The sequence below is a fragment of the Ahaetulla prasina genome, chromosome 8 (genome assembly GCF_028640845.1).
Source record: "Ahaetulla prasina isolate Xishuangbanna chromosome 8, ASM2864084v1, whole genome shotgun sequence".
NCBI classification, from domain to species: domain Eukaryota; kingdom Metazoa; phylum Chordata; class Lepidosauria; order Squamata; family Colubridae; genus Ahaetulla; species Ahaetulla prasina.
Genome location: NC_080546.1, coordinates 81,040,586 through 81,053,691, shown reverse-complemented (window position 1 = coordinate 81,053,691; position 13,106 = coordinate 81,040,586). Strand labels below are relative to the sequence as shown.

Genomic DNA, 13,106 nt, shown 5'->3' with positions numbered 1-13,106 from the left:
ATAAGGAATAGGAATAGGAATAGGAATAGGATGGATAAGGATGGAATGGAATAGGAATAGAAATAGGATAGATAAGGATAATGGATTGGATTGGAATGGAATGGAATAGGATAGATAAGGATAAGAATGGAATGGAATGGAATGGAATAGAATAGGATAAGGATAGATAAGGATAAGGATGGAATGGAACAGAATAGGATGGAATGAAATGGAATGGAATAGGATAGATAAGGATGGGATGGGATGGAATGGAATAGGAATAGGATAAGGATAGATAAGGATAGATAAGGATAAGGATGGAATGGAATGGAATGGAATGGAATAAGAATAGGAAAAGGAATAGGAATAGGAATAGGATAGATAAGGATGGAATGGAATGGAATGGAATGGGAATAGGAATAGGATAGATAAGGATGGAATGGAATGGAATGGAATAGGAATAGGAATAGGAATAGGATAGATAAGGATAAGAATGAAATGGAATAAGAAAGGAACAGTAATAGAATGGAATAGAAAGGAATAGGAATAGGAATAGAATGGAATAGAAAGGAATAGGAATAGGAATAGAATAGAATAGAATAGAATAGAATAGAATAGAATAGAATAGAATAGAATAGAAATAAGAATTTGTAATAGAAATAATAGAAACAGAAATAGAGCTGGAAGGGACCTTGGAGATCTTCTAGTCCAGCCCCCTGCTCAAGCAGGAGAATCTATACAATCTCAGGCAAGTGACTGTCCAGTCTCTTCTTAAAAACCTCCGGTGATTGAGCACCCACGATATCTGGAGGCAAGCTGTTCCACTGGTTAATGGTCCTCAGTGTTAGGAATTTTTTCCTTAATTCCAAATTGCTTCTCTCTTTTGATCAGTTTCCAACCATTATTTCTTGCCTTGCCTTCCGGTGCTTTGGAGAATAATTTGACCCCCCTCGTCTTTGTGGCAGCGCATCAAATACTAAAATACTGCTATCACGTCACCCCTAAATACTGCTACTATGTCACCCCCTTTGTCGAAAATGGTACAGGGTCTCCTGCTTGAGCAGGGGGTTGGACTAGAAGACCTCCAAGGTCCCTTCCAATTCTGCTATTCTGTTTGATTCATCTTAACTCCACTGCTTTCCTCATCCTGCCCGATCCCTTAGTCCTTGTGTGTTAAGTCTCCGGTTGTACAGCAAAGGATGCGGTGGTGGATGTTACCGTTCGTCTTCCTTACCTTCTCTAGGAATGTTTGGGAATAAACGCGGGGTAAGGAATTAAAGAAACTTAATCCCCTTCATAAAGGAAATAGTTTAGAAGATTTAAGATGCACAAATCCCAGGCATCCAAACTCATGCCTTGTGGTTTAGCATCCCCCTCCCCAGTTTAGTGAATCCAGTCATTTCCCCCACTATAATTAAAAATTATTAAAAACACACTTGACTCCGAAATGTGCTCGACTGGGAACTTCTGGGGAGCAACATGGAAACAGCAATTAATTAGGTCTCAGAAACTCATAAACCCATCTGAACACTGTAGGATAGAACTTTGGCATTTTCTCCCGCGTAAAATTGGAAGTGTCTTGGCGACGTTTCGACGAAGTCTCATTCGTCATCTTCAGGCTTCAGCTTCGTGCTTCTGTGTTGATTTTTGAAATACAATCATGATTGCCATTTTGACTTCAGATTGTTGAATTTAAGGAAGACTAGAGAGGCCTACAACAAAATGTGTATGGCTCCTGGCAGGGCCCTTGGGATAAGAGAAAATAAGTTTATTCTATTTATTTATTTATTTTGTCAAACACAACAATATATATAAGTATAAGCATGAAATGACCACACAAAGTGAATACAACCAAAGGGAACATTAGGACAGGGACGGTAGGCACGCTGGTGCTCTTATGCACGCCCCTTACAGACCTCTTAGGAATGGGGTGAGGTCAACAGTAGACAGTCTTAGGTTAAAGTTTTGGGGATTTTGGGATGAGACCACGGAGTCAGGTAGTGCATTCCAGGCATTAACAACTCTGTTACTGAAGTTCCCTTGTACACAGGCTTAGCTTTAAAGCAGGGATGTTCAACTCAAGGCCCAGGGGCCGGATTCAGCCCATGGGGGGCTTAGATCTGGCCTGTGGGCCCGCCCTGGAAACAACAAAGGGCTGGGCCACAGTGCTTCTCCCAGCGAAAACGGAGCATGCAGGGGGCCCCCCAGCTCTGTTTTCACCGGCAGAGGGTTGTAGGAGGCCGTCGCAGCCGAAAACGGAGCTCAGGAGTCCATTTTGCCTGGAAGAGCGCTCGGACCACCGCAGGCGCCCTTGATACGAGAGATGTTGCGTTAGCCCTGCCCACCCTGGCCACACTCACCCCAGCCCCCTGAGATCAAACACAACCCTGATGCGGCCCTTCATGAAATCGAGTTTGACACCCCTACCTTAAAGCAATGGTTACAACAAGCTAGGTTTATGCCACCTTTTGAAGAAAAAGATGCTTCGGAACGCAAATGCGGCCTGCTGTTCTTTAAAGCATTTCAGGGTTGGTTTCACATGGTTTCAAGAAACGATAAGAGTTGTTTTTGAGATTTGCAGATAACCCAGGCGTCCTTTGAAGCAGTTTTCAGATTTGAGTTTTGAAGCACTGCAGACGTTCTCCTACGTGTAACATGCTAAGCTGTTTTGAACCATCTGAAATAATGGTTTACAGAAGTAGCCCAAGTCTACGAGTATGCACCACAACATGGAGCTGAGCGTAGTAGCTGCCTTCCTATGGATTGCCGGAGAGAAACTTCATGAAGGCTACCGATCCCTCTCTCATCTCTTGTACAACGAGGTTCATGTCTAGCCCAGTGTTTCTGAACTTTGGCGATGTGAAGATGTGCGTGAATGTCAACTCCCAGAATTCCCCAATCACCATGATCTGGTAGAAGCGTCCTACAAGATCACAAACCCTGACAACGACCAAGAAACTCCAATTATTACAAGATAGGTGTGAAGTGCTCCATATTCAGACAGGACCGTTGAAATCATGGTAAGATAAGCATGAATATTAGCAAAACTTCACTAAGTGCTTTCTTATCTGTATGTGCCAGGCTGTACCCAGTACACAAACATATCTATTTTTGTACATCATACACTCGCAGTTGTAGTTTAGCCTAGAGCAGTGGTAGTCAACCTGGTCCCTACCGCCCACTAGTGGGCGTTCTAGCTTTCATGGTGGGCGGTAGAGGTTTTGTCCAATACTGAAGCACTTTCCTTTTTTTAAATTTAATTGACTTTTTAAAAAGTTTTCATAGCATTATTTAAAAATATTTTCATTAGGTTTTCATAAAATTCCCCGTGACAATTTAAATTTCTGAAAATACACTATTTGTATCGCCCACACATAAGTTTAGTTCACGTTAGTAAGTGAAACTAAATGGCACTATAGTGCGACCGCAAACAAAAGAGCCTCGTCCCAGAATAGCTCACGCATCTCCCCCCACACCACCCAGCTCTAACAGACAAGCAGAGCTGGTAGCCGGCGCCCCCCCCAACCCAATTCACGAGAGGCATGCGCAGACGATGATACACGGTGCATTACTGTGGAACCGTTGGGCGGTTAGAAAATTTTACTACTAACAGAGATACAAAAGTGGGCTGTAGGTATAAAAAGGTTGATTACCCCTGGCCTAGAGGGTTGAAGGAACCCAAAGAAAATGAAGAACCCTAACTCCTAAACTGTTCCTTCCTGTTACTTTTACTTTTTACTTTTAGTTCTCAGGTACTGGAAGAGCTCACTAACCTCTCCAGTCCTTCCTGTATATCACAGGCTAATACAGAACAGATAAACCATGTGCAGTATATGAACCCAGGAAATCCAAATAAAAGTCAGTGGGGGCAGTAAATGTTAAATGGCAGTCTAGATCAGTGGTGAAATCCAAATTTTTTTACTACCGGTTCTGTGGACATGGCTTGAGGGATGTGGCAGAGGAAGGATATTGCAAAATCTCCGTTCCCACTCCATTCCAGGTGAAGGATACTGGTGGTGAAGAGCCAGAGGGCCTTGTTTTAGTGGGACTGCATCATGGCCTGGAACTGGCTGACCATCTCAGCCCGCTGAGCCTCCAGGCACCAGTACCTGGCCTTGCACTCCTGCAGGTCTTCCCTCTGTTTGCAGAGCCTATGCTTGTAGTCCTCAGTGAGGTGCTTCTGCTGAGCCTCCTTCTCGGTCAGATCCAATTTGAACTGAGCTGTTTTCCCAACTCTTTCTCGTGGTGGCTCCTTAGCTCCAACAACTGCTTCCTGTTGGGGCCCTAAGGAGCCCGGCCAGGCAGGGTAGGAGTGGGTAGGAGGGGAGGGGTGAGTAGAGGCCGGCGAGGCACCTCTCGACATGAGTGACATCAAGTTGGTCATGGCCATCCAGTCACATGACTACCTAGCCACAGCCACCCAGCCGGTCATTAAGCAGATCATATTAGTAGTCCATGGGATTTAAAATTATGAATTTAGTGGTCCCTGAGGTCCGAAAGGTTGGGGACCCCTGACTTAGGTGATTAGAAGCCTTGAAGACCGAAATGATAGAGAGTATGGAATATGTTACAGGGTGTCACTCTGCACAGGTAATCTTCGACTTACAACAGTTTATTTAATGACTCTTCAAGGTTACAACGGCACAGAAAAATGTGACTTAATGACCGTTTTCACAATTACAATCTTTGCAGCATCCCCATGACTATCCGGTCAAAATCCCCGATGCTTGGGAACTGGTTCATATTTATGACCGTTGCGGTGTCCCAAGGTCACGTGATCACCAAGATCATGCAAGTCAATGGGGAAGCCAGAGTCACTTAAAAAACTGGGTTACTAACCTTCTCAACTGCAGTGATTCACTTAACAACTGCGGCACGAAAAGTCGTAAAATGGGACCACAAGCCTTAAAGTTGCCAAGGTTGGAGACCCCCTAACATAGTGGATTGGGTGAAGCAGGCCACTATGTTGCTTAACCAGAATGAAAACAAATACATATTAATGGGTTGTATGAATCAATCCAGGCTTCTGGAATGTACAGAATAAAACTGTAAGAACTATCCAGAATTTTTTTTCCCTCAGAAGATTTGGAAGGCTTTGTAAGAAGGATTGCCTTAATGGGATTGAAAGGAATTGGGAAATGCTTGACTAAGCAAAATACGAGACAAGATTAAAGATGGCCTATTAAAACTGACCCAGTGCTGCTGTTCTCCAAACCATCTAAGATTTCAAATTGTAAATACACACACACACACACACACATATATATATATCTCCAGAAATTAGACATTTCTGCATTTGTTTATAGACAGTAGACTTATTTTGCTGTTAACATTGGTCTGAAAAGGAATGACAGAAATACACAAATCATCTGGGAGTTATGATTTTAAATATCAATTATTCCTCATGGAGAGAGAATTTGAGAAGAGAGCAAAATATGTACATTTTCAGGGCCCAAAATAGTATTGCCTCATTCTGCTGACATTCAAGTTAGTTCTTTTTATCACTAATTGGGTATTTTTCCTTTTTCCTCCAGTCCTTGGGATTGCTGCTCCTAGGGAGCCAAGGTAGAATAGAATTGAATTTTAGAATAGAATAGAATTTTTATTGGCCAAGTGTGATTGGACACACAAGGAATTTGTCTTGGTGCATATGCTCTCAGCGTACATAAAAGAAAAGATACGTTCATCAAGGTACAACATTTACAACATAATTGATGGTCAATATATCAATATAAATCATAAGGATTGCCAGCAACAAGTTATAGTCATACAGTCATAAATGGAAAGAGATTGATGATGGGAACTATGAGAAGATTAATAGTAGTGCAGATTCAGTAAATAGTTTGACAGTGTTGAGGGAATTATTTGTTTAGCAGAGTGATGGCCTTCGGGAAAAAACTGTTCTTGTGTCTAGTTGTTCTGGTGTGCAGTGCTCTATAGCGTCGTTTTGAGGGTAGGAGTTGAAACAGTTTATGTCCAGGATGCGAGGGATCTGCAAATATTTTCACGGCCCTCTTCTTGATTCGTGCAGTATACAGGTCCTCAATGGAAGGCAGGTTGGTAGCAATTATTTTTTCTGCAGTTCTAATTATCCTCTGAAGTCTGTATTTTTCTTGTTGGGTTGCAGAACCGAATCAGACAGTTATAGAGGTGCTGCTTGAAATAGCAACAAGAAGTACCCGTATTTTTCAGACTGTAAGACACACTTCCCCCCCACCCAGTGAAAAGTAGTAGGGGGGAGGGAGGTTGGTGCGGCGCCGATCAGCTGTTCTAGGTGGCAGGAATCGCCGCCATCTATCGCCCAAACGAGCCACAATGGTGGCGAAAGGGGCTGTGGCAAACAGGCAGCGGTGAACGGGCCGCAGCGGCGGTAAATGGTCCGGACTGTGGCGAACCTGCTGCAGTGAACAGACGGCGGAAGCTGAGGCAGTTTTTTTTTTCTTGTTTTCCTCCTCTAAAGCGAATGTGCATCTTATAAATAAATAAAAATAGGCAAAACATAGCCATAAACACACAGAATGATTACATATAATTGGGAACAGCAGGACAGGGACGGTAGACACGCTGGTGCGGTTGTGCACGCCCCCTTATCTTATAGCCCAGATAGTCTGAAAAATACGGTATATTCCTCTATAAAAGGAGAGAAAAAAACCAGTAAAAAAATCTGAGTTTGTCCTGTGTTTAAAGCAGGGGTCTCCAACCTTGGTCCCTTTAAGACTTGTGGACTCCAGCTCCCAGAGTCCGTCAGCCAGCAAAGCCAGCAAAGCAAAGCTGGCTGAGGAATTCTGGGAGTTGAAGTCCACAAGTCTCAAAGGGACCAAGGTTGGAGACCCCTGCTTTAAAAGTACAGTAAGATTTCAACGAAAGAACTTACCTCTCCCTTCTGAAAATGTGTGACTGTCACTCACGTATTTCAGCCACAATCTGGATTTGGAGGACATTTCCAAACCTGACGTCAATATTTATTATAGGTTTATTTTATTGGCCCTTATTTGATTCCTAATTCCCATTATGTGTGTGGTTGCCGTGGTATGGGGACTTAAAGGATTTCTTTCATTACATTTGCAGATTACATTTCCAAGGTAAGCGGGGCTGCAGCCTAATTCCATTGTATCGCCAACAGCGATATTGGAATCCTTTCTCCGCGACAGCTCATTTATTTTACCCCCAGCTACTTTATTATAGGTTTATTCTTCAATGGAAGATTGAAGATTTCATGATCGCTTTGGATTTATTACAGCGCAGAGGAAGAAACAAGGTTGGTGTTTACGGTTTATATGTAATCCTCGACTTACGACCACAGCTGAGCCCAAGATTTCTGTGGCTGAGAGAGACAGTCGTGAAGTGTGTTTTGTCCCATTTTTACGACTTTTCTTGCCACCGTTGTTAAGTGGATCGCTGCGGTTGTTAAGTTAACAACACGGTTGTTAAGTGAATCTGGCTTCCCCATTGACTTTGCTTGTCAGAAGGTCACAAAAAGGTGATCACGTGACCCTGGGACACTGTGAGTCAGTTGCCGGGTATCTGAATTTTGATCATGTGACCCTGGGGATGCGGTCATAGGTGTGAAAATCCGTCATTTTTTTCCCCGGTGCCATTTTAACTTCAAACGGTCACTAAACGAACTATTGTAAATTGAGGGCTACCTCTACTTCATTTAACTTGGTTTAAAATTCAGCCTGCTATGAATGAATAGACGGAATTTGGGAACGGTCAGCGGAAGGGGAAAAAAGACAGTGCTAATATGTGTGATTGAGTAAAGTTGCTAACTGTTTCTTGGAAGAAAGAAATGTGGAAATTACAAGTCACAAAAAGAAGGGACGCTTGTTTTTATTTTTTTAATATATTGTGCAAAAATATATTTTTTTATGGTAGAGGTTATGAATGCAAAATTAGAACTGCATCTGAGCTGCAAAACCTCTGTTTATTCATAAATGTATAACGATCTTCTGGAAACAGAAGATTAATATCAGTTTTTGCATAATCCATCTAAATGCAAATGTATTTGAATTCTTGCTTATTTGTGTTCCAACTGTGTTTATGGGGATTATTGCTTGGTTTAGGTTTGCTGCCTAAAAATTCCCGTGACATGGAGTGAAATACCAACCCAATGTTTTTATAGAGTGAGGTTGAAACCTACTTGCATTTAGTTGATGCCCGTCTACCATACTTTCTGTAATGGAATGTAGTCTGGATTCCCAGGAAGGAGGCAATGCTGTCGTGTCCCCCTCCCCCTCCGACGACCGGGTCTAGGAAGTCCCTATCAAGCGTGGCAACGAAGCCTCTGCAGCTTTGCCAAATTCCTTCCAGGTTTCTCAGGGCAGGCAGGAGTCCAAGTTGTGACTTCAACAAACTAGAGGAGACTTTGCTTGACTCAAAGTTGGAATGCCAAAAGCAGGTCCTTTATATAGGCTGTGGGGTGTGGCTCCATGGCTCAGCATTTATCCAGGCCTGCCTCTCCCTTCCTTCTGCTGGCGTCGCCTCTCAGATCTCCGGAAGCGAGGATCCTCCCACTGTAAATTCTCTTCAGCTAGATCTGCTGTCGGTAATTCCAGCATGTGGCTGGCTCCCTGCTCACATGCTGTAGGAGTGAGATTTGTTTGTTCTGTCCGGGCATGTCCTGTCCGGACATGGGGCAGACCCGGGGGCTGGAGGCATGACAGGCCGTTCATCTTCATTATCAGACTCCGAGTCTGATAGCAGGCCCAGGAGGAGATGGGAGGGCCCCGGCTGAGGAGAGAAGGGAGGACGAGGCACAACAAATGCATTCCAGAGAGAAAATGCAGTTTAGTTTGTGTGAGAGAAAAAGGATGAAGGCAGCTCCTTCACAATAGTTCCCACTTTATGGTGCAAATAGCCTGCTTTAGTTTGGCAAGATTTCTGTCTAAAGGAGAGGTACAATAAATAAATCTGCTTTGAAAAATTTGCAACCTGTCTTTCTTGGTTTTTGAAGCTTGCCTTGTTCTTAGTACATAACCTCTACGTCAAGGAACATTTAGTCTTTCTTATAAGTGCAGTTCTGTGCATCTCTAGTCAGAGGCAGGGCCCTGAGTTAAGTTACATCTACATAAGTGGGTATAGAACTGTTTCATAAATACCGTTGCTTTCGGTGGGAGAATGCTTTTATGGCTTCCGTGAAAATCAGTTGGATCTGATTTCAATTTGCTGGATCATGTTTGCGCTGACTTACGTCAGGCTTTGTTTTAATGTCAGACATTTTAGCTAAAGTAAAAAGAAATGCTAAAGGTTACAGTCTTATCCGATGAACTTTCTTAGCTGAGGGAGCTCGCATTGTCCGAAGACATGTCCATGGTCACATGGCCTGCATGACTATATGTCAAGCCCCACAGAGCGCTTTTACCTTCCCATCCAAGTGGTACCTATTTATCTGCTCGCAATTGCATGGTTTCAAACTGCTAGGTAGGCAGGAGCTGGACCAAGCAACGGGAACTCACCCCATCATGTGACACTCGATTTTCGACCTGGGCTGTCAGCTTTCCAGCTGATAAGCTCAGCATCTTTAACTGCCAAGTCGTCGCACACACACGCATACACACAAGCACACTTTAGCTAAAGTACAAAGTCTGATTAGAAAGCACATGTTGTTATACTGCCAGACATTTATGGTTCCTCAACAGAATTATAGGCATTATGTCAACATGAAATTGAAATGATTGTTCCTTTGGATCTCTCTCTAGGAGTGCGCACGCACACCCAAACACACCAGTTAAACACTGGGTCTTTCTTGGCATGTCCAGAGCAATATAACAGATTAACAGAGCTGGAAGGGACCTCGTAGGTCATCTAGTCCAACCCCCTGGCGAAGCCGGAGACCCTACACCATTTCTGACAAATGGCAGTCCAGTCTCTTCTTGAAGGCCTCCAGCAATGAAGTTCCCACAACTACCAAAGGCAACTTCTGTTCCATTGGTGGACTGACCTCACTGTCAAAATATTTCTCCTTATTTCTAGGTTGAATCTCTCCTTGATCAATTTCCATCCATTATTCCTTGTCTGGCCTTGGAAAATAGCTTGACCCCTTCCTCTCTGTGGCAGCCCTTCAAATATTGGAACACTGCTATCATGTCAGCTCTGGTTCTTCTCTTCACTAGACTAGCCATGCCCAGTTCCTGTAACTGTTCTTCATATGTTTTAGTCTCCAGTCCCGTAATCATCCCGTTGCTCTTATCTGCACTCAATTTCTTTTTTTATAGTGTGGTGGCCAAAACTGGATGCAGCATTCTAGGTGTGGTCTTACTAAGGTTTTATAGAGCGGTATTAGTACCTCGCTTGTTCTTGATTGTATCCCTCTGTTAATGCAATTTAGAATTGCGCTGGCTTTTTTGGCTGCCGCCGCACACCGTTAACTCATATATAATTGGTTTCTGTGGCAAAAATAACTGTTGGGATTCTGTCTTTGATTCACTTTTCACCCATCAAAATCCATATAGTTTCCAGCACTGTGTCATCATGATGAGTCTCAATTCCAGAAAGGTAGTACCGTAGTTCTTAGTGTGCTTTGAACGGAGTTATCGTCTCCCAGAAGGTAACGGATCATCAGCTTGTATATCTGGATTACTTGATGGTTTCCTAGATGGTGCTTCGTAAGATCTTGTTGATATGTAACTGGAAAAAAAGAGATTGTAAAACTGTGCTGTATTTTCTGTCATTTTGTCGTGTCCCACTCCTCCGCTGACGGCCGGGTCAGGGAAATCCGAATCAGGCGTGCCTCTGCAGCTCTGCCAAAGTCCTAGCAAAGTCCTCAGGGCAGGCAGGAGACCAGAAAGTGACTTCAGCAAGATATGTTTAGACTTTGCCTGACTCAGAGAATGCCAGAAAGCAGGTCCCTTTATATAGGCCATGGGGTGTGGCTCCATGACTCAGCACTTATCCAGGCCTGCCCCTCCCTTTCTTCTGTTGCCTCCGTCTATCAAGTCTTCTGACGCGAGGGTCACTCCAGTCTGCAGCTGTTGGCAATTGACCTCCCTCAGGCTCACATGCTGTGGAGGAGGGGGAGGGGTCTAGTTGCTCTGTTTGCCTAGGCATGGAGCCAGAGCTGGGGGCTGGAGGCATACTAGGACATTCCTCCGTGTTCGGAAGCAGATAAGAAGGCCCCGGCTGTGGTGAGATCGGACGAGACACAACACATTTCTGAGTCGGATTATTGTACCATGTTGTATGCCTTGATATCTAATCCAAAGATATTAGACTATTATATATACAAAAATGTGAAATCACTATTGCTGGTTTCTTGGCCAATATTGGCCTTTGTATGCATCGAGTTCCTCCCAAGAACCTAGGAACCCGTAATGCATGGATGTTGTATATGTGTAGATCAAGCGGTGTGGCCTTTGTAATTGTCAGATGGACATTTTGTCACAGACAGCGGATTTTTTAAAGTGGTGTCCACCAGGGCACCTAATGGGCCAATAACCATGGGGAGTAACTATTGTTATTATTTATTCAAATTTATTTATTAAATCATACTTGGATACTAAGTAAACAATATAAAGTGTAAGATTCAAGCAACAAAGTTATAGTCATAAGAAGATAAGGAAATAGGGAATAGGGAAGATGAGAATAATGATGGTAATACTGCCTTTCTAGATAGACAAAAGGGACGTGGTGGCTCAGGGGCTAGGACGTTGAGCTTGTCGATCGAAAGGTCAGCAGCTCAGCGGTTCGAATCCCTGGTGCTGCCGTGTAACGGGGTGAGCTCCCGTTACTTGTCCCAGCTTCTGCCAACCTAGCAGTTCGAAAGTACGTAAAAAATGCAAGTAGAAAAAATAGGGACCACCTTTGGTGGGAAGGGAACAGCGTTCCGTGCGCCCTTGGCATTGAGTCATGCCGGCCACATGACCATGGAGACGTCTTCGAACAGCGCTGGCTCTTCGGCTTTGAAACGAAGATGAGCACCGCCCCCTAGAGTCGGCAACGACTAGCACGTATGTGCGAGGGGAACCTTTATCTTTACCTTAGATAGTTTGACAGTGTTGTGGGAATGAGTTATTCAGCAGAGTGATGGCATGAGGGAAAAATACTGTCTGGTTGTGCTGACATTCAGTGCCCTATAGTGTTGTTTTGAGGGTAGAAGTTGAAATTGTTTATGTCTAGGATGCGAGGGGTCTGTAGCAGGGGTGAAATCCAGCAGGTTCTGACAGGTTCTGGAGAACTGGTAGCAGAAATTTTGAGTAGTTTGAAGAACCGGCAAATACCACCTCTGGCTGATCCCAGAGTGGGGTGGGAATGGAGATTTTGCAATATCCTTCGCCTAGGAGTGGGGAGGAAATAGGGATTTTGCAGCATCCTTTCCCTGCCACGCCCACCAAGCCACGCCCACAGAACCGGTAGTAAAAAAAATTAAATTTCACCACGGGTCTGTAGATATTTTCACACCCCTCTTTCTGGCTCGTGCAGTATACAGGTCCTCAACAGATGCCCCATTTCAATACCCTGCACACCTCATGTGTTTTCTCTGACTTTTTTAAAAGCTCAAAAACACACCTTTTTAAAGCAGGCTTTTAACCATTGTTTTAAATGGTGGTTTAAAATATTTTTTTAATACCTCAGATTTTAATTTTTCTTTTTTTAATGCAAACTGCTGAGAGATCTTGGTATTTGGTGGTATGGATAAATAAGGAAAACAAACAAACAAACAAATAATACTTTGGTTAAGCCGCTGGGCCTGCCAGAGAAGGGATGGACTTTTTCCATATATCATTATAAACAAAGCTTTGTTACAAAGTGTTGGTCCACTTTTGAAGATATTTTTGTCTCTCTCGCTCTGTTTCAGATAACAGATTATATCACAAGGATGAGGGAGAGTGAAACTCAACACTCAGATTCAGACCCTCGTAATTTAGCCAGCCATAGTAAAAAGGAAAGTCTTGAAAATGTGGAGGATGGTGAAAGCAAGTAAGATGTGGGAGTGCATGAATTTATTTATTTATTTATTTATTCATTCATTCAATTCAAATGCTATCTATCCCGCAGTTCAAGGCAACTTGGAGTGGTTTACAATGTAACATGTATATTGTAATCCCATGTAATCTATAAATTTGGGTTAATGTCACAGTTCCTAGGTGTCAGCCTCCACTCCAAACTTCGTATCTCTTTGTACTCCTTAT

At 43.4% G+C, this 13,106-nt stretch overlaps 1 protein-coding gene across 13 annotated transcripts in view; it reads left to right on the top strand.

Moving 5' to 3' along the window:
- The window catches only part of LOC131202771 (tyrosine-protein kinase Tec-like), a 144,004-nt gene that overhangs the window by 118,834 nt on the left and 12,064 nt on the right, over window positions 1–13,106 (top strand). For 9 of the 13 annotated variants that reach the window (XM_058192042.1, XM_058192041.1, XM_058192030.1 and 6 more), the window contains one exon: window positions 12,773–12,894. In XM_058192042.1, coding sequence (XP_058048025.1) covers window positions 12,794–12,894 — 101 coding nt within the window. In that variant the 5' untranslated portion in view covers window positions 12,773–12,793. Of the gene's footprint in view, window positions 1–442; window positions 3,000–6,825; window positions 7,238–12,772; window positions 12,895–13,106 lie in introns of those variants that run through there. The other 4 variants (XM_058192033.1, XM_058192035.1, XM_058192036.1 and 1 more) reach the window with 4 other exon arrangements.